Below are 24,887 nucleotides of genomic sequence, written 5' to 3' on the forward strand. Positions count from 1 at the left end.
GGGTTAGTCTTTGTGGGTATTTGTGGGTCAGGGTTAGTCTTTGTGAGTCTTTGTGGGTATTTGTGGGTCAGGGTTAGTCTTTGTGAGTCTTTATGGGTCTTTGTGGTTCAGGGTTAGTCTTTCTGGGTCTTTCTGGGTCAGGGTTAGTCTTTGTTGGTCAGGGTTAGTCTTTGTGAGTCTTTGTGGGTCAGGGTTAGTCTTTGTGAGTCTTTGTGGGTATTGGCGGGTCAGGGTTAGTCTTTGTGAGTCTGTGGGTATTTGTGGGTCAGGGTTAGTCTTTGTGAGTCTGTGGGTATTTGCGGGTCAGGGTTAGTCTTTGTGAGTCTGTGGGTATTTGTGGGTCAGGGTTAGTCTTTGTGAGTCTTTATGGGTCTTTGTGGGTCAGGGTTAGTCTTTCTGGGTCTTTCTGGGTCAGGGTTAGTCTTTGTTGGTCAGGGTTAGTCTTTGTGAGTCTTTGTGGGTCAGGGTTAGTCTTTGTGAGTCTTTGTGGGTATTGGCGGGTCAGGGTTAGTCTTTGTGAGTCTGTGGGTATTTGTGGGTCAGGGTTAGTCTTTGTGAGTCTGTGGGTATTTGCGGGTCAGGGTTAGTCTTTGTGAGTCTGTGGGTATTTGTGGGTCAGGGTTAGTCTTTGTGAGTCTTTATGGGTCTTTGTGGGTCAGGGTTAGTCTTTCTGGGTCTTTCTAGGTCAGGGTTAGTCTTTGTGGGTCTTTGTGGGTCTTTGTGGGTCAGGGTTAGTCTTTGTGGGTCAGGGTTAGTCTTTGTGAGTCTTTGTGGGTCAGGGTTAGTCTCAAAACGAGTTGATGTGTGAGTGAAGCTCTGAGAGGACAGACTGAGACGTCGTCTGAAAGGTGTGGAGACTTTATTTCACTTCCATAAAATAAAATAAAATATTGATCTATTATATTGAATATTGAAGAGCCTTTATGCATGATGTCATCATACTGACATGTTGTCATGTCATATTTATTGTTTGTTACAGTTCTGTCCTCAATGTTTCTCCTCTCCTCTGCTGCTGTTTTGTCTCTGCACGTCTTCATCCGGGATTCTCCTTCTCCTCCTCCTCCTCCTCAGTCCTCCTCCATCAGGTCTTCAACCAGGATCCTCCTCCTCCTCCTCCTCCTCCTCCTCCTCCTGTGTTTCCCCCTCCTCCTCCCCATCCTCTTACTCCTTCTCCTCTGTCTCCTCCTCCCCCTCCTCCCCCTCACAGAGCAGCTTCAAGTCTCCCTGACGACAAAGAGTTCATGACTCAGCTCCAGTTCTGGATCGGCAGCAACAGCTCTCAGAGAGCCAGACTCGCAGGACGCTCTGAGGACAAAGACAAAGTTCAGCGATAAATAAAATTATTATTAACATGTCTCAGAATTAATACTTTTCTTATTTATTAGATACACATTTCATTATTAGCTCCTGCCCGGCGTCTCTGATTGGTTTAGATTAATCGTGGTGATGACATTACTGTGTCGGATTACAGGATGGGTCTCCTCTCTGTCCTCAAACTGACTTAATGCTCTGCACAGAAACACTTCCAAACTCGAGGCCCAGGAATACACAGGTATACACAGGTATGTGTGGTATACACAGATATGTGTAGAATAGACAGGTATGTGTGGTATACACAGGTATCTGTAGAATACACAGGTATGTGTGATATACACAGGTATGTGTGGTATACACACGTATGTGTAGTATAATAATAATTTATACTTTATTGATCCCGCGAGGGGAAATTCGTTTTTACACTCTGTCTAGTTAACATGCTACACAAACATAGGCCGAAATACACACGCATGCACAAACAGGATCCTATGGACATGTATACACAGGTATGTGTAGTGTACATAGGTATGTGTGGTATACACAGGTATGTGTGGAATACACAGGCATGTGTAGTATACACAGGAATGTGTAGTATACACAGGTATGTGTAATATACACAGGTATGTGTAGTATACACAGGTATGTGTGGTATACACAGGTATGTGTAGTATACACAGGTATGTGTGGTATACACAGGTATGTGTAGTATACACAGTGTAGTATACACAGGAATGTGTGGTATATACAGGTATGTGTGGTATACACAGGTATGTGTAGTATACACAGGTATGTGTAGTATGCAAAGTGTAGCATACACAGGTATGTGTAGTATACCTAGGTATGTGTAATATACACAGGTATGATTGGTCGGCCTGTCGGCTCTGCCGTAATTCGTCAGTCGCTCATTAGCACCTTAGCACTACTGTGCTACGGCATATCGTGGACGTGCTACAGAAGTTAATGGGCGCAACATGAGCTGCTGGGCTTGCCACAACGAGCCAATGGGCTTAGATCAGTGATATCACACTGACAAGACGTCACACTGGCAAAAATTTTTCGAGGGGGGCTAGAACCGAGCGTTACATGCAGCTAACGCTGCAGCTAACGCTGCAGCTAACAGGAGGACGTAGGAGAAGCCGCGTTTACGCTGACTTTGAATTTTTGCAAATAGATGTGCGTAAACATGCACAGGATACATGGAAAACACACTAAAGAGCATATAAAACCAGGAAGAAAATAATATGGGCCCTTTAATAATAACTGATTACTTGAATTGTGAAACCAAATCGTTAAGTAACCCTTCTCTTTTTCTGTGGTTGATGTTCATGTAACGATCTCTCCTCCCTGAAGACGAGCAGCACAAGTCTCATAGTTTATGTGAAATAAATATTTCAGAGCAGTCGTACATGTCAGTGTTTATAACAGACACTATTTTTCCTCTGCAGGACGGGACACATTAAGAGTATAACCACTTCTTCAGACATTACCACACCACTGCACACAAACGTCAACTCTACATCACTAAAAGTCTCCTCGCACAAGCTAGCCTGGATTTCAGACGGTATGTTTCCTACAACTCCATCTCTCCGTCAGACTCCTTTCTTTCTTCTAACGGTTTCTCTGACAGTGATTTATTTTCTGTGCATCTCTCTCGTGTCATTAAACTCTCGAGAATATAAATGCTGAGCTATAGAGAGTTAACTGTGACAGCTCTAATTGTTTGGAGTATGTTTGGCACACACCCTGACAGCCAAGTGCGGGTCAGCCACAATCTACACATCTGTCAGACCACCACAACAACTACAATCTACATATCTGTCAGACCACCACAGCAGCTACAATCTACACATCTGTCAGACCACCACAGCAACTACAATCTACACATCTGTCAGACCACCACAGCAGCTACAATCTACACATCTGTCAGACCACCACCGCAACTACAATTTACACATTTTTGTGATCGACTGGTTAACTTGTGTTGCCAAAGACCGAACTAGCACAGGAAGCTTGAGAAGGATATGGAATAATTGGCCAAACAGCTGTCCATATAACTCTTTATTTAAGGACCTTTTAGACTTCTTGATTATAGTTATAGCAGTTATTTTTCTTTTATAACAGCTTTTTGTTATCGCCTCTGTGATGTGAACCTTTACTCTAACGCAACCTTATTAAAGATCTCAAAACCTTTTTGAATTAAAGTTAACTTGATTAGATTGAATGAAGCTCACTGGTCCTGATGTTAACCTGTGGTACTGAAGTTCTTTACCTGGTTGGCTGGTTCCAGGTGTGGACTGTGGGTCGTCCTCAGCAGCGTACTGATCCTGACAGTCCCAGTCCAGGGGGTCGGAGTTTTCATTTATCAGGCTCATGTACATCCTGATCACAGAGCGAACCTTCTTAAGAGCCTCCTTAGGAGAACTCTGCTCAATCCTCAGGAACCGGACTGGACTGTCCTGGAACAAAGAACACCATAAATTAATCAATCAATTAAACAGTCAATCAATCAACCAATCAATCAATCCATACATCCAACCACCAACCAACCAAAAAAACAACCAAGCAATGAACCAACAAAGCCCACAAACGAATTAACCAACCAATCAACCATGTTATTTTGAACACAGATTAATTAAAAAAGTGATGTGAGGACTCTTCCCTTCAAGAGCAGTACCTTTTTTATTTCCACCGACAATCCAGCATGAGAAAAATTAGAGACAATCTTTGTTAAAATTAATCTTTGATGAACTGAGATACAGATTAAGAAACAGAACAACAAATGGAGCAAACAGTTAAAAAACATTTTCATTTGAATAGAATTTCAACATTTTCATGTGAATTTGAGAGAAACGAACCAGCACAGTCATCGAATCCAGACTATTTTAACTCAGGATCAAAACAAGGGAAATCATATTTCACAAAGACCCCGAAACAATCATCGACACCTGAATCCTGTAACTCTGTAGTTTGGCCTCAACCAGGCCTCTACCAGACCTCTACCAGGTCTCAATCAGGCCACAACCAGGCCTCCACCAGTTCTTAACCAGGCCTCAACCAGGCCTCCACCAGGTCTCAATCAGGCCACAACCAGGACTCAACCAGGCCTCCACCAGTTCTTAACCAGGCCTCAACCAGTTTTCAACCAGGCCCCCACACATCAGTTTCAATGTGTCCAGGATGCTGCAGCCAGACACAAACACACAGAACAAACAAACAGAATGTTTGACGGTACGTTTGATTAACAACACTGAATTCAAATCGTAATAATTTATAAATGTCTAATTGCATCCCGTCGATGGATTGGTCCTCATGAATGAACTGAAGCATATTGGTAAAATAAAATAAAAACCAGTCTGTTTTAATGTGATCTGTAACCTTAAATGTGTGTGCACAGATTAAAACCTTTAACTTTCACCTTCACTAATCGGTCGATCCAAACCTACGAGCTTTAATGTGCCGTATATATCGTCTCCACTCTGCAGTCCTCCAGTTGTTGTAAACCCTCCAAATGAACCATAAAATCATCAGTAATCGAGAGACAGCTTGTACCAAAGAGAGGAAGCACCAGAGCACGTTGAAAGAACCTTTTTTGCACAATGTGCTCAGTGTGTCAGTTTGCTTCAGCTTTAGGTAAAGATTAATATGAGGCTTCATGAAAACACAGATCGTAACTGCAGACTTTTCTTTTGACTGAGTCGTAAACTTTAAGCTCATGGCGCGTCAGACAGTAACAGTTAGTTCTGGTGGTCTCACTGTTGGACTTTTAAGTGTCTGAGTGTTTGAGCTGCGTTAAGGAAGTCCTCCATCCTCCATTATAACGATGAGCAGCATGCTAACACTGAGCAGCATGCTAACACTGGGCTAACACAGAGCAGCACTTTAACACTGAGCTAACACTGAGCAGCATGCTGACTGAGCAATATGCTAATATTGATCCAACCTCAAGTAGCATGCTAACACAGAGCAGGATGCTAACACTGAGCTAACTCTGAGTAGCATAACAGAGCGGCAAGTTTTTCTTCTGAAGTCTCATTTGATCACATAGGTTTCTACAAGCAGGAAGTTAAGAGTGAAGAACTGACCTCAGCATCATGTCATTGTACTGGCTGCACTTTTAAAGTGTACGTCAAATGAAAGAGACCTCATGTCTGTCGTAGCGTCATCAGCAGAAACCCTTCAGATAATCCGGTGAACACACGGGCTGTTCATTTATAGTAGATATAAAGACAAACACCTGAGAAGGTCCCTGCTGTCCTACCTGGTGCTGATGACATGAAGAAGAACTGTTGTATTATGAGTCATTGTTAAAGAGAGTGTACTGACCTCACTGATTCAGCTCACCTGTACAGAACAGGTGAGGATGTGGTGTCTGCAGAGTGTACTGACCTCACTGACTCAGCTCACCTGGATGTGGTGTCTGCAGACTGAAGCTCTCACCTCATACTCCTCGTTGATCTCAGGGACGCAGCCCTGTGAGTACAGGTGGAAGATGACGGTTTCCAACGTGCTGACGTATCGTCTGTTGTCTGAACTCTGGGCATAATGGAAATGTGAGCTGAGGAGATCGAGGATGTGTGGGAACGCTGCTTTAACACAACACACTTTACTCTGAAAGAAGAAGAACAAGGCATCGTTAAACACGGCTCTGCCCCGGAGCTCAGGTGAGATCACTTTGGAGTTAATGAGCAGGGTGTAGACAGTCATCTGAGACACATTCTTCCGGTCCTCATCAAAAAGCTCATCAATCTAGAGTCTCTGGAGCCAGAACTTATACAGCTCACAGCAACAAGTTTTGGTTTGAACATTTCATGACGCCAGCTCTCTCACAAACATCCAAATCTTTAATTTTATGTTCTCCAGCTCACTTTTGTTGTTTTAGCTCAATAAAATATTTGAATTTTCTGATTTGCTATCGTTAGCAGGTGTTTGTGGTTCATGTCTTTCATATGGATGTTTGTTTTTATTCCATTTTAAGCTAATGATCAGAGAGAAGCCTTCATCAGAGCTGATGAGAAAAGTGAGACCTAGTTTTTAAAGAAACATGGAGCTCACTGAAGCCCTGTTTCCACCAAACAGTTCAGTTCGGTTCATCATGGTACGGCACGCATTTTGTGGCGTTTCCATTATTAAAAGTCGGGAAAGGTCCCCAAATTACTGTCCCGTACCGTCCTACTTTTTGCTATACTTCTGTTGGGGTGCCAAGTCTACCGATCCGACTCTAAAAGCTGGAGCTAAACACTGCAGTCCGTTGATTGGTCCAAAGAATCGTAACTTCCTGTGTGACAGTGGTAATAAAGGACGGCTGTATTTTTCCTTGCGGCACACATCCTCGTCTGAAACAAAGCTTAATTTTGTAACAAAGAACCACAAGCCAATGAGAACGACCACAAACTGCTGGATGTCCTCCATTGTTGCTCTTTGTTTACTGTGTCGCGCTGCTATGATTCTCACGCTATTACGTAGCTGACGCGACTAAAAAAGAGTATGGTAACTACGGTTGGCTGTGGAAACGCAGACAGGATCAGGCTTTAACGAACCAAACTGTACTGATCCATACCGAACCGCTCGGTGGAAACAGGGCTTCAGACCTTCATAAAGTGTGTTGCTCATGTTTCACTTCTTTAAATAAACTCACCAGATTGAGACACTCGGTGAATGGGTAGATAATGAAACAGCTGTTATCCAACTGGTTATCAATCTGTGGAGGAAACATCACAAAGTTAATCCACTGTCAGCTCGTTAATGTTAACCAGCTCTACTGCGGAGCATGCTCAGAACGTCTCATCCTCCCTCTGAACCACAACAGTTTAGCAAAAGGCCGGCATTACTGCTGAATCAGTATCACCCATGGGACACAGTGGAGGCCTTCTTTAAGTCCAGAAACAACATGGAGACTGGATTAGCAATCACCAATGACCTCCCCAGTAACCCTGCAATGGTTGGTCCACTGTTCCACATCAAGACCTGATCCTGCAACGTTCCTCCTGATGTGAGGTCCAAGAGTCAGCCTCCTGGCCGCAGCTTGGAAACAATTTTACCAAGAGACTTAGTGGTTGTATACCCTGAGTCGTACCTTAAGTTGTTCTTCTCCAGTCCCGGTGCTATGTAGCAGGGACGGCGCCAGGATTTTTCCTGTGTAGTCACAGACTACAGCAGGTACGGTGAGAGTGAACGGAGAAAAGTTTAACCGGCTGTTTGACCGGATCACGCGTGTTCCCTACTCGGTCCGTGCGGCTCACAGATCAACTGTGTGCTGTAGCACTAAAAGTAAAAAGCTGGTGCGCCAGTGTGTGTGTTTGAGTGTGTATGTGTGTGTGTGTGTTTGTGTGTGTGCCAGTTTGTGTGTGTGTGTGTGTGTGTGTGTGTGTGTGTGTGTGTGCAGCAATGTAGGCTATATGTGTCTGTGTGTGTGTGTGTGTGTCTCAGCGTGCCCCGCGATGCTCACAGTCATGACAGCAGAGAGAGGAGCAGGGAAACGTGCTTGCCTGCACTTTCTCTCCCTCTCTCGCCCACGTATCGTCTATGTGTGGGAAACTATTTTTACAGTTTATTCAAAAAGAAAAGAAAACTACCATAATACGTTAGGGGGCTTAACCAGGGCTGGACGGACTTGTGATGGGGCTAAAGCGCCCCTTATCCCCGGTGTAGCGTTGTGCTTGCCATGTAGCAGGATTTTGTCTTTGGTTCGATTTAAGGTGATAACCAGCTCGTAATCTCTGATGTCAGGGTTTTGAAGACGAATGACCCAGAGATACCCATGATATTGTGAACTTGCTTCGTAGTATAGGCCCCAGGTCAGCAGTCTTCCACACCAGCTAAAAACAGTCTGAGTCAAGCTAACAGTCTGACAGTTTCCTTGAGGTCAATAGAAAGTCCTTTTCCTAATCTCATCCCACAGCTGGGGTTTTACTTTTCTGACCACAGAAACCAAATCCCTCCTCTTCAGTTTGTATCCTTAACCTGTCTGCAGCTTCCAGAAATCCCTCAGCTAACTAAACCCGAAAGACCTCCCTCTTCAGCCAGAGGACTTCCTCTAGTGCTGGTGTCTATTAGTGGGCCATCATCACTGACACCACCTCCTGGCCATAACTCCAACAGCAGCTTCCAGAAAGGAGGCTAAACATGGCCCACTGTGATTCATGCCTTCAACCTCTGCACAAGATCCTCCAGAGGTGGTGTCCATTTCAGGACAAACAATCTGAGGCGGCGGAGTTCTCTGGACTGTGGTGCATGAGCACAAACAGTCAGAGCCGTTCTCTGCTGTCACGTAGACCCGACCCACACGGTCTCCAGGGAGATCTCTAAACAGCCGCGGTCAACCGGAGGCTGGTGTGTTTCACCACAACCTCCTGGCACCTCTCAGCCTGAACAGCTCCAGAAAACAGGAGTCAAGCCTTTCTTTGGACTGTGATTCAGAACCAGTAGTGCCTGCAGCAATGAGCCCAACATTTTATAAATTAACCACTTCAACAAACTCAGTCTGAGTCCAGCAGGGGTTAGATTGCAGGTGGTGGGTCAAATGTTTTAATCACAGCCATCTGACACATTCAATGATGGATAGACTGTTGGGTGGGGGTTGTTGCTGCTGTATAAATTCAATGATGAAATCGTGAAACAGACTGTGGATTATAACGTGGTTTAATCGGCCAAGGTCAGACAGTTGTAACAGAACACAATTGGTTAACAATCATGAACCGACAAAGTGCTGACAAAGTTTCTATGTTCACAGACTTGCTTATATTCTGCTAGAAGGTACATCCTGCAAATTATTGGCTACTTTGGTACATCTCTATAAGGCAAAGCATCTGCTTGACTCGTAAATGTCAGACATATACATTTCTTAACAAACCTTTGTTTACAACAGACAGTTGACTCCAAACAAAATATAACTTTGCTGCCATGAGATGCCTTACGTAGATATGGTTTCATCTTGAACCTGAGAGAAGAGTTATTCTTAGATGGTAGACAGATTTAAATGGGTCATTCATAAAGTTACCAAAATTTATGAATTCATGAATAAATTCATGAATAGAAAAACGAATTTCCCCTCGCGGGATCAATAAAGTATAAATTATTATTATTATTATATTCGTACTAATATAGACTCAGCCCATAACATGGAAACAATCAGAGGTTTTAATGCAGAGTCTGAAAAATAAAACTGCTTTTCTTTTATTGAGAATTAGAAACCCTTTATTGTGTTTTGAATACAATATTCCTCCCTATTAGCTGTTTGGGTGAACTCTCACCAGGCGGTTTAGGCTCAGGAAATGATCCCAGGTTACAGAGTGACGGCAGGGACCGGCGACGCCAGCCAGCGCCAGGCGGAAGCAAAGAAAGAGCCAGAAGCACAGCTGCTGGGCCTGGAGGAAGACAGGAAAAGAAGAAAGAGTTTAAATAAATCTGTAAATAACTCATAATATCAGGCTGCACACAATAACACCAAACTTAGTCATAGTGTAACAGTGGAAACTGTGGAATCTACCATTAAGACACACCGTGTTGCTAAGTTACTAGGGGAGCGACGTCACTATTCAGCGCCTTGTTTTTATCCTTAAAGTTAGTTTGAGCGTTGCCATGGACAGATGTCTGTAACCGAGATCAGGTTTTACTTTTGTTTCTCAACTTAACCCTGGCGTGAGGTTTCGTTTGGACGCCATGTTGCTCATGTATGATAAAATAGTAGCCGTGCAGCTGGGCTTTGTAAGGTTGATGTGTAGTTTTTAATAAACAATAAGCATTGTGGAAACCAGACATGTGGACTTGTGCACTTTTGGCCAAATTTAGCAGCTCCCATGCTTTACAGAACACTGTTAACCAAGAGGCACAGATCCAAACCATTACCATAGCATCAAATAAAACACAAGGACTGTCATGGGCTTGACGTGTTTGGATTTGATGAGATGAGCGAAGTCAGAGGTCATAGAAAGTAAGAAGACATTTTTGAGCCTCAGCCATGTGTGCTGGACAAAGGACTCAGGCCTGTATCGCAGTTCTCAAGCCTGACTAGAATTGTTTTGGAGGGAACTATACAAAGCAGTCTTAGCCCAGCACCCCCCAACAGTAACTAACAAATAGGTGTGAAAAGTGGGGGGGTGGGGGGTGTCTGAATTCTCTATCCTCAGGCCTGAGGTAAACTCACAGGCAGTTCCAGTCTTTAAAAGCAATCGCCAGGCATTGCTTCTTTCTCTTCAAGTGTGGCCTACTACACCAGAAGACACACTCTCCAACAAGCTGGACTCCAGCATTCGAGGAGGCAATCTTCCTGCTCTTGACTTACATAGGTTAAACTCCAGAGCTGAGGTTCCTCAGTCTAGGTAGCTTTTCACATGCTGAATTGCATTGTGATATAAGCTGGGTGTGAGGGCTTTTGTGTACGGATTTCACGCCTTCAATTTATTAAATATAGTTATTAATTATTAATAATATTAGTAATTAAGTAACTAATTTCAGACTGATTTTAGTGATATTTTGGTTATATTTCCCTAATTTCAGGGTGGTGCCCCCGAGTTGATTAAACATAGTTTAATGATATTGTTATTTATCTTAATAATAATTAAATATAATTATTAAAGAATATAACCAGAGTTGACTAGATAAAACCCCAACAACATGTTAAAGCATACAGGTTTGAGCATGCTGCTCACACACATCCATCAACCCACTGCAGGGTTGTAAACAGTCAGAAAATCAGCACAAGCCTGAAGTTATCACCCTGATGAACTCCTCAGACACAGGTCCCAGGTCAGTAAGATGGGACAGGATGGGACGAGTTCACTAAATGTTGTTTAGTGCTCAGAATGGTTTCCTGTTGGGTCTTTGTTATATAGCATAACGAAGTGCACGGTCTAGACCTGCTTTTTGTAAAGTGTCTACAGATAACATTTGTTATTAATTGGTGCTTTACATATGAACATCGGTTGATTGATTGATAAGAAGACACAACAAGGCAATAATAAAAAGTGGGAGAGAAAAGACAAAACAAGAAGATAAGACATGATGGGACAAACCAGGACGAGACAAAAGAAAACAAGCCAAGATTATAAGACAGGTCAAAACTAAAAGCAGACAAGATAAGAAGACAAACATAAAAGCCAGAATGAGAAAGGACAAAATATGAAAAAACAAGCCAAAGAAATAATGAAAAGGAATTTACTAGACTTTAACAATTACAACACGTAAAATTTGTTCAAATATAAAGTACGACAGGTGAACATCAGTACCAATTGAACATCAGGTAAACATCTGTACCTGGTAATCAGTGAACATCTGTTCCAACTGAAAATCAGTGCGAGGAGTACATCTGTACCAGGACATCTGTACCAGGTGAAAATCAGTACCAGGTAAACATTTGTGCCAGGTAAACATCTGTACCTGGTGAACAGGATAACACAGGACATTCATGTGAAGGACAGTATGAAGATCGCTGAGGAGAAGTTTTCTGTACTATCCAAAGCTGGATACACCCAAGGTATGACCACTGGTATGACCACTGGTATGACCACTGGTATGAGCACTGGAACAACTGGAAACCACAGATTCCTTTGTGTGCCAGCCGTGTTTGAAATGTCACCATAGATTTACAGCCCTCGCTCTAAAGACATTAAGACTCAGAAAGATTCAACATAATAACTCACTGTTTGCTCCTTAATGTGTTTTCCAACATGAGGAGCCAACAGAATTCGTTCCCTAGGAAACAGTTCTAATCTGAGCCGTCCAAGAAGGATTGCACCACGACTCTGCCTCCACCAGAGTGATAAACAAGCAGCTGACAGTCAGACACAGCAAAGCATTGACATTACACACTGAACACACACAATGTAAGACAACAGACAAATAAAGTGTTGTAAGACATTCAGTGTCCTGTTTAATATGTCTGTGTGGACCAGAAACCACAGTTAGAATAGTAAAGATTATCTGCTTCCTGCCTACACAGCAACACAACAAACAGGTCGAGAGTTCACCTGAAGATTGATTCCACTTTAACCACACAGCGGTTAGGAACAGGAGAGAGTGTTAAACTGAAATGACTTGGTTTGTCTGGATCTGCAACTTATCTTAAAGAGCTAATAGTGCCATATTACCCTTCGAGAACATTACGGTAAATATATTATGGGAGGTAGAGCCTTCAGCTATCAGCCCTGCTCGTGGTACCTACAGTTCACATATGCACTCCGGATAATATCAAGATATTTACAGGAGGACTTCACCGGAGATTCTACCGAACTAGCTGTTCACATATGTTCCTCACAGCGGGGAACGAGGGAGGGGAGGGTCCGCGGGGGATTTCCCGACGTAAGACGTGACGTAAATAAACAACGTGGAAGTAGCGGCTGAAGCAACAGAGTCCACTACACGACGTTATAATGACAATATTTGCCTTTATATCAATGCAATGTGTAATCCAATGGAATGACATCCACAAAAGAGAGGAGAACAACATACTGATGAATAGAAAACATAATGCAGCCGTTTAATGACGTGCACAGAGATCGTAGTGGTTGCGGGCAGACACTTTAGCTGGTCACTGTATATAAACGTCACTCTCTTCCTATTGGCTCGAATTGAAAATCTCCGGAGTATATTTGGCCGCGTTCAGACATCAGCTCCTCCGGATTATCTGCAGAAAAAATACTAGGAGTCTGGCAGGATAAACTCCGGGTAATATCGGAGTAAAAAATTTGGCTGTTGCGTTCACACATACAGCTCCTCATAGAAATCTCCGGAGTTTTTCAGGAGATTTCCATATGTGTGAAAAGGGTTTCAGTGTGGACCGAGGAATACAAAGGAGAAATCCTTCCTGCATCTTAACCCATATGCTCTTTTGTAAAGCCTCTCGAGACAACAGTTGTTAGGAAATGGCTCTATAAAAATATTGATTGATTAATTGATTAACTCTGGGGACAAGAACTGTAAAATAAATTTTGAAAAACCTGGACTCAATCCTGACATCCCAAACAACTTCAGACCCATATCCAACCTCCCCTTTCTTTCAAAACTTCTGGAACGTGCCGTTGCATCTCAACTTAAAATCCACCTTTCTGCCAATAACCTTTATGAATCATTCCAATCTGGTTTCCGTTCCCACCACAGCACCAAAACAGCTCTCCTCAAGATCACCAACGACCTTCTCCTCTCCTCTGATGCCAGAAATCTCAACATCCTCATCCTACTGGACCTAAGTGCAGCTTTTGACACCATCAACCATTCCATCCTTCGCTCCCGTCTTGAAACCACCTTCAACATCACAGGCACTGCACTCTCCTGGCTCAAATCATACCTCTCTGACAGATAGCAGTTCATCAGCATTAACCACTGCAAATCCCCCACTGCTCCTCCAGGTCTGCAAATGCAAACCTCCTGTCCTGGGGGGACAGGGCTTTCTCTGTTGCTGCTCCCACCCTCTAGAACTCACTCCCAAAAAACATTAGAGACTCCCTCACACTCACCTCCTTCCCTCAAATTCCTCAAAACTCACCTCTTCAACATTGCCTACAACCACTACCTCCCCTCTCCCCCTACATTACTTCCTCGTCGTTTTTTGTTTTGTTTTTATGGTTTTATATTTTGTCAAAGCGTCTTTGGGTTCCTAGAAAAGCGCTATAAAAAACCAATATATTATTATTATGAAACTATTAAATAATAATAAAATATAAAATATGTTGAGCTGCTGTCTGACTCGCTGTATAAAATAACTTTCTTATTGACTGCAGAAAGAGTCAGAGAACAAACATGACCGGCTCAGCAACAGCTTTAAATAAATCTAATACGTCTCTGTGCTGATCCTGGGCTGAACTAAACAAACAGTTTAAAAATATGAAGCCAACATTTATGTTCAATCTAAGTTCTGGATCTAAATCATCTCTTATCATCCAGCAAAATCAGAGATGTTTGTTTACTCATCTTCTGCTGCTCCATCTGTTCATCAAAAACAGATTCTGTCTCACGTTGTATAACTCGCTCTGCTTCATTTACATGAGCGTGCAGACAGACAGACGCGTACTGTCTGTTTGTCTGTCAGTCTGTCTCAGGGATCTCACACTCGGCCCAGTTGTCCCGTCCCCCCCACAGACTGAACACTCCAGGGTTTCTCCAAGCTGAAGAACACCTCTTCAAAGCGTGCCAGGGCCGAGTAAGAGTACGGAGCTCTCACACTGGTCAGACTAACCGGACTTTAGGGGGGAATTGGGTTAGGCACAGTACGGATTGCGTAGTGTGAGTGCGCCCTCTGTGTGTCTGTAGTCAGGAAATGAACTGCACATGCAAAGAGTCCGAAAATCTAAAGATATGATCAGATAATATGTAATATAACGATAATAATAATAATATTAATAATAATAATAGAGGTGACCACATATATTTGAGTATTCAACGATTCGTTGCACCGAGCCCATATTTGGAGAATTTTATTGGCTACAAGAGATGACAATCTTCAGTCACGATGTGGCTGCTGTGGTTGTCTGACAGATGTGTAGATTGTAGCTGCTGAGGTGGTCTGACAGATGTGTAGATTGTGGTTGCTGTGGTGGTCTGACAGATGTGTAGATTGTGGTTGCTGTGGTGGTCTAACAGATGTGAACAGGACCTTCAGAGATCCTGAGAGACCCTCGGCACAGTGCCAGACCCTCAGAGACCCTCGGCACAGTGCCAGACTCTCAGAGACCCTCGGCACAGAGCCAGACCCTCAGAGACCCTCGGCACAGTGCCAGACCCTCAGAGACCCTAAGCACAGAGCCAGACTCTCAGAGATCCTCGGCACAGTGCCAGACCCTCAGAGACCCTAAGCACAGAGCCAGACCCTCAGAGACCCTCGGCACAGAGCCAGACCAGAGACCCTCGGCACAGTGCCAGACCCTCAGAGACCCTAAGCACAGAGCCAGACCCTCAGAGACCCTCGGCACAGAGCCAGACCAGAGACCCTCGGCACAGTGCCAGACCCTCAGAGACCCTAAGCACAGAGCCAGACCAGAGACCCTCGGCACAGTGCCAGACCCTCAGAGACCCTAAGCACAGAGCCAGACCCTCAGAGATCCTCGGCACAGTGCCAGACCCGTCAAAGACCCTAAGCACAGTGCCAGACCCTCAGAGACCCTCTGTACAGAGCCAGACCCTCAGAGACACTCGGCGCAAAATATAAAATATTATTTTCAGCGCAAGGCACAGAGTCGCACCGCTCGTCAATGTTACAGCTGGCACAGGGAGCCAATGAAATCAGTCAAGAGGCGGGCCTTACTACTTTACCTCTTTCTCTCCCACGAAGAAGAATGAGTAGCGTGTAGACACAGCTCACTAAAGAGATGGTCTTCACTGTCTCCTTATGTTCAGTCATGTCATGAACCCAAAATCTCTGCCCCCTCCTCATCCAATAGGACAGCAACAGCGAGAGCTCGGAGTCTGCTTGAATCCTCTGTGACCAAATAACCTTTAATCGCCGCCTTGGGCACGTAGCTTGACTCCAGGCGCACCACACTGTTTTGCCCGACGCGCTTTTGATGCGTTTTATGAGCGGCCGCTCCTGTAGCGACGCTTCTCGGTGAGATTGCGGCCTTAGAGGATCTGTGTCTCCACCCTGCAGAGCTTTCAGAGATCTTCAGTCCAATCCAGTCCATTCACAGCACTCAGGTGTGAACTCACCTGTGTGTGTGTGTGTGTGTGTGTGTGTGTGTGTGTGTGTGTGTGTGTGTGTGTGTGTGTGTGTGTATATGTGTGTTTGTGTGTGTGTGTGTTTGTGTGTGTGTATGTGTTTGTGTGTGTGTGTGTGTGTGTGTGTGTGTGTGTGTGTGTGTGTATATGTGTGTTTGTGTGTGTGTGTGTTTGTGTGTGTGTATGTGTTTGTGTGTGTGTCTATGTGTGTGTGTGTGTGTGTGTGTGTGTGTGTGTGTGTGTGTGACACCATCATCTCAGATATCATTCAGCACAAACTGACCCAGCTGTCAGTGCCGGCCTCCTCCTGTCAGTGGATCACTAACTTCTTGACTGACAGGAGGCTGGGGAGCATCACATGCAGCCCTGCCGCTCCCCATGGATTTGTCCTCTCCTCACTGCTCTTCTCCTTTTACACAAACGTCTGCTCTACAGATTCTCTGAAATGTTTCTTATCTTATCGTATATTATCTCATCTCATCTCATCTCATCTCATCTCAAATATCCGTCATTTTTAAAGAAAAACATTCCAGAATACTTTCTCTCTCCTCGACCTGCCCCCGGCTCTCTCTGATTCTGAGATTTCATATAAAACCATTTTATCTCTTCAACAATCATCTGCAGATTTCATTCCATCAAACGAATTCTCCAGAAGTTGATGATTATATGTCCCCTGCTTGTGGTTAAGTGGACATCCTGTCACAGTTAGAAGTTGGACTGAGTCACAGCCGAGTGTTGAACACGTCGCTAATAAAAGATGAGAGTAAATGATTGAGATGTTAGTCATGTGTGACTTCACTCTGAATGAATGTGTTTTATAAAATCTCTCCTTCATGTTGCTGAGTCATCTGAAAATCTGAAAATGTTTAAAGCAGCATCCTGAATTAAGCTAATACAGGCGTGTAACAAACTGCAGTTCCTCAGGTGACCACTTGAAGTGACTCACGTTTTACTTATTGTTAATCTGTTATACTTTTCATTCTGTCTGCTTGTTTTGAATGATCATTTCTTTAGATGTTTTTAAATGTTTGAAACAAGAACTTTTCATCTTTCTCTTCCTATGATGATTTTAGCTCCAGCAGTTTGATTCTTTGAAACATTTTAAGAAGACCTTCCCCTGCAGTCCTGACTCCCTACAGGAACGTCTCAGACTGTCCTGACTCCCAACAGTCCTGACTCCCTACAGGACCGTCTCAGACTGTCCTGACTCCCTACAGTCCCGACGCCCTACAGGACCGTCTAAGACTGTCCTGACTCCCTACAGTCCCGACGCCCTACAGGAACGTCTCAGACTGTCCTGACTCCCTACAGTCCCGACGCCCTACAGGAACGTCTCAGACTGTCCTGACTCCCTACAGTCCCAACGCCCTACAGGACCGTTTCAGACTTTCCTTACTCCCTACAGTCCTGACTCCCTACAGGACCGTCTAAGACTGTCCTTACTCCCTACAGTCCCGACGCCCTACAGGACCGTCTCAGACTGTCCTGACTGTCTCATTCCGGACTACCTACAGGACCGCCTCAGACTGTTTCAGACTGTCCTGACTCCCTACAGTCCTGACTTCCTACAGTCCTGACTCCCTACAGGACCGTCTCAGACTGTCCTGACTCCCTACAGGACCGTCTCAGACTGTCCTGACTGTCTCATTCCGGACTACCTACAGGACCGCCTCAGACTGTTTCAGACTGTCCTGACTCCCTACAGTCCTGACTTCCTACAGTCCTGACTCCCTACAGGACCGTCTCAGACTGTCCTGACTCCCTACAGGACCGCCTCAGAGTGTCCTGACTCCCTACAGGACCGCCTCAGACTGTCCTGACTCCCTACAGTCCTGACTCCCTACAGGACCGCCTCAGACTGTCCTGACTCCCTACAGTCCTGACTCCCAACAGAACCTCCTTAGACTGTCCTGACTCCCTACAGTCCTGACTCCCTACAGGTTTGTTGTGTGTCTGTGTTGTTCCTCGTTGTGTGTTTGTGTTGTTCCTCGATGTGTGTCTGTGTTGTTCCTCGTTGTGTGTCTGTGTATTTTTGTGAGTGTTTTTTTGAACGATGACAAGCCGGAGTGAAATAGGAGTAACGAGGCTATTTTTAAAATGTAATGAGTAGAAAGTACAGATAATTGCGTGAAAATGTAAGGAGTAGAAGTAAAAAGACGGTAAGGTAACAAAGTATTTGTACACCTCTGGGCCTGACTCCCTCGAGCCTGACTCCCTACAGGACCGTCTCATACTGTACTGACTCTCTGCAGCTCTGTCTGCTGCTTCTCTGGACTGTGAGTTGAGATCATTGAATGATATGAAAGTGTGTGTGTGGTGATGATCAGATGAGAGAGCCAGTTTCATCTGTGAGTTTTGCTGTGCTGATCATCTTAAAGTTTACATTAGGAGGCTTATTATCATGTAAGAGGAGAAATGATTTATCTTTTTTATAAGCAGTCTGTCTGCTACTCTTGGAAGGAAACACTAATGCTCCAGCAAGGACTGGCCCCAACCCTGAATCCCCGACCCCCATTCTCCCGGCCCAGGGAGTCACCGAGCGTCATCAGAGCAACTCTGGCATCAACCAAAACCACAGAGAGAAATAAAAGTCAGATGGAGCTCTGAGTTAAACAGAGTCAGAACACACAACGAGGAACAATAAAAACACAACAAGAAACAACACAGACACACAACGAGGAACAACACAGACACAACAAGAAACAACACAGACACACAACAAGAAACAACACCGACACAACAAGAAACAACACAGACACACAAGGAACAACACAAACACACAGTGAGGAACAACACAGACACACAACAAGAAACAACACAAACACACAACGAGGAACAACACAAACACACAACAAGAAACAACACAAACACACAACGAGGAACAACACAAACACACAACGAGGAACAACACAGACACAAAACAAGAAACAACACAAACACACAACGAGGAACAACACAGACACACAACGAGGAACAACACAGACACACAAGGAACAACACAGACACACAACAAGGAACAACACAGACACACAACGAGGAACAACACAAACACACATCGAGGAACAACACAAACACACAACGAGGAACAACACAGACACACAACGAGGAACAACACAGACACAGAATGAGGAACAACACAGACACACATCGAGGAACAACACAGACACAGAATGAGGAACAACACAGACACACAACGAGGAACAACACAGACACACAACAAGAAACAAAAAAGACACACAACAAGGAACAACACCGACACACAACGAGGAACAACACAAACACACATTGAGGAACAACACAAACACACAACGAGGAACAACACAGACACACAACGAGGAACAACACAGACACACAACGAGGAACAACACAGACACACAACGAGGAACAACACAGACACAGAACGAGGAACAACACAGACACACAACGAGGAACAACACAGACACAGAATGAGGAACAACACAGACACACAACGAGGAACAACACAGACACACAACGAGGAACAACACAGACACACAACGAGGAACAACATAGACACAACAAGGAACAACACAAACACACAACGAGGAACAACACAGAAACACAACAAGAAACAACACAAACACACAACGAGGAACAACACAAACACACAACGAGGAACAACACAAACACACAACGAGGAACAACATAGACACAACAAGAAACAACACAGACACACAACGAGGAACAACACAGACACACAACAAGGAACAACACAGACACACAACGAGGAACAACACAGACACACAACAAGAAACAACACAAACACACAACGAGGAACAACACAGACACACAACGAGGAACAACACAGACACACAACGAGGAACAACATAGACACAACAAGAAACAACACAAACACACAACGAGGAACAACACAGACACACAAGGAGTAACAACACAAACACACAACGAGGAACAATACAGACACACAAGGAGTAACAACACAAACACACAACGAGGAACAACACAGACACACAACGAGGAACAATACAGACACACAAGGAGTAACAACACAAACACACAACGAGGAACAACACAGACACACAACGAGGAACAACACAGACACACAAGGAGTAACAACACAAACACACAAGGAGTAACAACACAAACACACAACGAGGAACAATACAGACACACAAGGAGTAACAACACAAACACACAACGAGGAACAACACAGACACACAAGGAGTAACAACACAAACACACAACGAGGAACAATACAAACACACAACGAGGAACAACACAAACACACAACGAGGAACAACACAGACACACAACGAGGAACAACACAGACACACAACGAGGAACAACACAGACACACAACGAGGAACAACACAGACACACAACAAGAAACAACAAAGACACACAACAAGGAACAACACCGACACACAACGAGGAACAACATAGACACACGAGGAACAACACAGACACACAACAAGGAACAACACAAACACACAACGAGGAACAACACAGACACACAACAAGAAACAACACAAACACACAACGAGGAACAACACAGACACACAACGAGGAACAACACAGACACACAACAAGAAACAACACAGACACACAACAAGGAACTACAAGAAACAACACAGACACACAACAAGAAACAACACAGACACACAACGACGAACAACAAGAAACAACACAGACACACAACGAGGAACAACACAAACACACAACGAGGAACAACACAGACACACAACGAGGAACAACACAGACACACAACGAGGAACAACACAAACACACAACAAGAAACAACACAGACACACATTGAGGAACAACACAAACACAAAACGAGGAACAACACAGACACACAACAAGGAACAACACAGACACACAACGAGGAACAACAGAAACACACAACGAGGAACAACACAGACACACAACGAGGAACAACACAAACACACAACGAGGAACAACACAGACACACAACGAGGAACAACACAGACACACAACGAGGAACAACATAGACACAACAAGGAACAACACAAACACACAACGAGGAACAACACAGAAACACAACAAGAAACAACACAGACACACAACAAGGAACAACACAGACACACAACAAGGAACAACACAGACACACAACGAGGAACAACACAGACACACAACAAGAAACAACACAGACACACAACAAGGAACAACATAGACACAACAAGGAACAACACAAACACACAACGAGGAAAGTTTCTTGGCATATCAGGCATACAGCCTTTGATCGGACTTCAGTGAAAAAATATTTTGTTGTCCACTCCGTATTAAACACTCGGCATTCACTGTCCACTTTTCTTTTCTTTGGTCCGCTCATTTTTACAGAAGGGCTCATACGGGTTCATAGGGCAAAGCGAAAAAGTGAAGAAGGGAATAATACACCACACTCTGAAGTGCGCCATCTATTGGGGAAACGCGGGCATTACAGGGGAAAATGAACAAGGTTTAATTATAATAAAATGTTATTTAATAATAATATAATTTGGACAAGTTCGGCGGGCCGGATTAAAAAGCCCAACGGGCCGTATATGGCCCACGGGCCGTAGTTTGCCCATGCCTGATCTAGAGTCTAAGTGGCTTCACAAACATTAGACACAGCAACATCACATAACCACATTCTGAACGTGTAAGCTATTTACAGACTGATCTTCATGAACAAACATGTTAGAAAGCTTCTCATTCTTAATCTTACAAAGATATGTGGAGCAATACAATTGTATTTGATTTGATTTTTCTTTTCTTTTCTGATCCAACAGAAACAATCTGATGGTGAAGGGACACAGCAATACTCAAAAGCCATACTTGAAATGGACACGTAAGATTATCCCGGTCTACTTAGTATTCGTATTTTTACATTGATAGAATAATTATCTTAGAATAAGTTGATACAACAGATTTTCGTACAGTGGATCGATTGGTAAAAGGTGGAGACGTCCACTTCCTATCATATCGTCTAATAGGAGATCTAAGTACGAGCAACCTTAGACTAAAACATTTTAGGCAAAAAAAAAAAAAAAAAAACCTCCAAATTTCTTTATTTAATATGATGAACAAGCATACTCAGATTTTCAACCAGTGGTGATGTAAGCTACACAAACACAAACAAAATAAAAAAGCTCCTATTAGTTTGTGTGACTTATGGTATCACTCAATGAAAAGCTGACTCAGACATCATTCTATGCATGTTCTACTTTTTATAGTCAATTCTTCTTACTAAAGTCTATCTTCTTATCGAAACATGCAATGTTGCTAATGTTCAAGAGTGAAATTGAATTAAAAACCAAATAATTCAAATCAATTTAACCACATTTAAAAGGAGGAGTTGGTCTTGTTTCAATCTGCTTACTTCTATTCTAAGGTGATTATTTTTAATCAATTTCAAATGGTCGTAAAGTTTTTTCTAGGACACATTTTTTGCAATTTGAGATTCATCTGAGCCCTTAACCTGCAACAGCAGGCACGGGTACAAACTCCCGGCAAATACCAAATGCCATAAAAAATCTGACGTCATACTTTCTACTGCACTCATCGCGATGAGTACTTGGGACACCCAGAGACCAAGGCCAGGTCTTGCATGACGCGATACAGGAAGCTGTTTACATAAACATCAGCAGGGATTTGTACCCCGCGGAGAAGGTTTCCGAGTCAGAGTCGAACTACATGTTGCCTGTGAGACCACAGCAAATACAGCTGTAACTAATGGTTAAAGAGCTCTGTGATCCAAATAAATCCAAATTCCATTTTTTTCTAGTTAACAAAAGTTTTCAAATTTCTTAGCGTTGATTATATTGATTTTACCGCAGCAAATCATACCACTCTTGATCAGTAACTTCATTCATGATCATAATTAATCCCAGTTACCTTTTATACGATTTCAAGTTTTCATTTATTCATAATTTATCTTTATTTTTGAAACATCTATTAGTAGTTACGGTTAAGCTCCATAACTAATCAAATGTTAATGCATTAAAGTTTATTTCGCAATGCGAGAAATACTGCAGATTATAATACTTTAAAAATCTTTGGACCATTTTGGGGATTTTCCTGAATTTTGAATAGTGCTGTACCCCTCTTTACTAACATGATAATAGTTTCTATTATTATGAGTTGTTGTTTTATTTTTGTTTATGCATTGATTCTAAGATCTATCAACTCAGTAACTAATTTTACTGTTCAAAACCTGAGCCTAGACAGTATAAGTACTACCACATTTTTCCATGGAATCTTAAAGCTTTCTCAATTTTTTTGGTTGAATAAAACATTTTTTTCTCCTGTTTTTTGGGTAGACAGGAAGGTCAGATTTGTGTTTATTTTAAACATCATGTGAGATTTCTTTCATGTCTAGTTAGCAGAGATTTTGTTTGTTATTTGGAGTACCCTGAAGTCATTGCTTCCATTCTATTGATTATCTTTCTAAAATACATATCTACTTAAACATTTTATCTATTGTTGTAAAAAAAAAATAGCAAAAACTAAAAAATAAATAAAAAACATAAAAATAAGATTAATTAAAAAGTGTGGGATGTGATATAAAGTATTTGATTTTGGTTTGATTTTAAAGAATGTTTTAGATATCATTAAATACATTAAGTTTTGATTATTTAAACATCTTTGTTTTCAAATGTTCTGTAAATTCACCACTGACAATATCTTTAGATTTCATTCTTTGACACTGAACATGATCTGAGTTTCCAAATAGAACATTAAAGGTTTTCTACGTTTTCTGTTAAGTTTTGGTATCTTGTATGCAAGTATGTTACCTGTGATTTTTACATCTCAGAGGCCATGTACTTAAAGAAGGTAATTGGTAAACACCTCAAAGAGAAATTAAAATCGTGTTCAAACTTTTCTCCCTTTAAAGAAAAATAAAACTAAATATTAAAAACGTGGGAACGGTTAGTACGTATTTTCATGGATTCATTCATCTTGATAATTTTGTGGACATATCTTTAAATTGTGTCAACCATCTTAGGGTAATTCTTCTTTTGGGTCTGTGAAGCTGTAACCTTATATGGTGTTTCTGTGTTATCTGACCATGGCTGAATAAATCTAAGATGATCCACAGTCTGTTTCACATTTTCATCATTGTCCATCTACTACAGAAATAACCCCCACCTAACAATGTGTCTGTGTTACTGAGTATAAAACGTGCAGAACATGTTCTGTGTATAATTGGATCATTTACTGTCACATTACATCACACATTAGGTCTCACTCTGACTCTGTGTTTCTCTGACTTCTAACTCCAGACAATCTCAGCAGGTTTCCAGAGACGTTGGGTCTTATCAAGCCGCCTGCTCTCAAAGCTGTGTGGTTGGTTTTTCTTACCTTGGCTGTAAGTCCTCTCCTGTGTGTGTTCATCTGGCTGAGCTGGGGGAGCACAGGAGAACAGAGTCCAGTTTTAGCATCATTGGTTCAAAGAGGGGGGGTCCGAGACTCAGTGAAGCTGTAGAATCCAGCAGAACGAGACAGTGAAGGCACCGTGAGGCAGTGAAGGCACCATGAGGCAGTGAAGGCACCACGAGGCAGAGTGTCAGGCTGAGACTCTGCCTCCCTGCTTTTAGACCTCCATCCCTCCACAGAGAGAGACAGAAAGCGTGGGAGGAGGGGAGAGCAGGGAGGTAGCTGCTGGTCCTGCCTCTGACCAGCCCCCTTGCTGGATGTGGGCCCAGCTGCCTCACTGAGGTACACACACACACACACACACACACACACACACACACACACACACACACACACACACACACACACACACACACAAAATGACACACACTCAGACACATTCTAGTCTGATATACACATGAAAAAAGTACATCCTAATTCTACATATCAAGTCTTAATATAATGTAAAGAGGTACAGTATGTTGTATAAACATTCAACCCCTACAGCTGTAAAGTTAGACATTTTAACA

The 24,887-nt window shown here is 43.1% G+C and overlaps 1 protein-coding gene across 1 annotated transcript; it reads right to left on the reverse strand.

Annotated features, from left to right (window-relative positions):
- Nucleotides 1-1,099: 1,099 nt before the first annotated feature.
- csf1a (colony stimulating factor 1a (macrophage)) lies at nucleotides 1,100-24,577 on the reverse strand. Its single transcript, XM_061041352.1, has 7 exons — nucleotides 24,464-24,577; nucleotides 24,304-24,413; nucleotides 9,567-9,680; nucleotides 6,953-7,015; nucleotides 5,755-5,925; nucleotides 3,587-3,773; nucleotides 1,100-1,305 (listed from the first exon to the last, which is right to left on the reverse strand). The coding sequence occupies exons 2-7, from the start codon at nucleotides 24,334-24,336 to the stop codon at nucleotides 1,280-1,282; spliced, it is 594 nt and encodes a 197-aa protein (XP_060897335.1). The 5' UTR covers nucleotides 24,337-24,413; nucleotides 24,464-24,577; the 3' UTR covers nucleotides 1,100-1,279.
- Between the last annotated feature and the right edge of the window lie 310 nt (nucleotides 24,578-24,887).

This window comes from Labrus mixtus, chromosome 7 (assembly GCF_963584025.1).
Source record: "Labrus mixtus chromosome 7, fLabMix1.1, whole genome shotgun sequence".
NCBI lineage: Eukaryota > Metazoa > Chordata > Actinopteri > Labriformes > Labridae > Labrus > Labrus mixtus.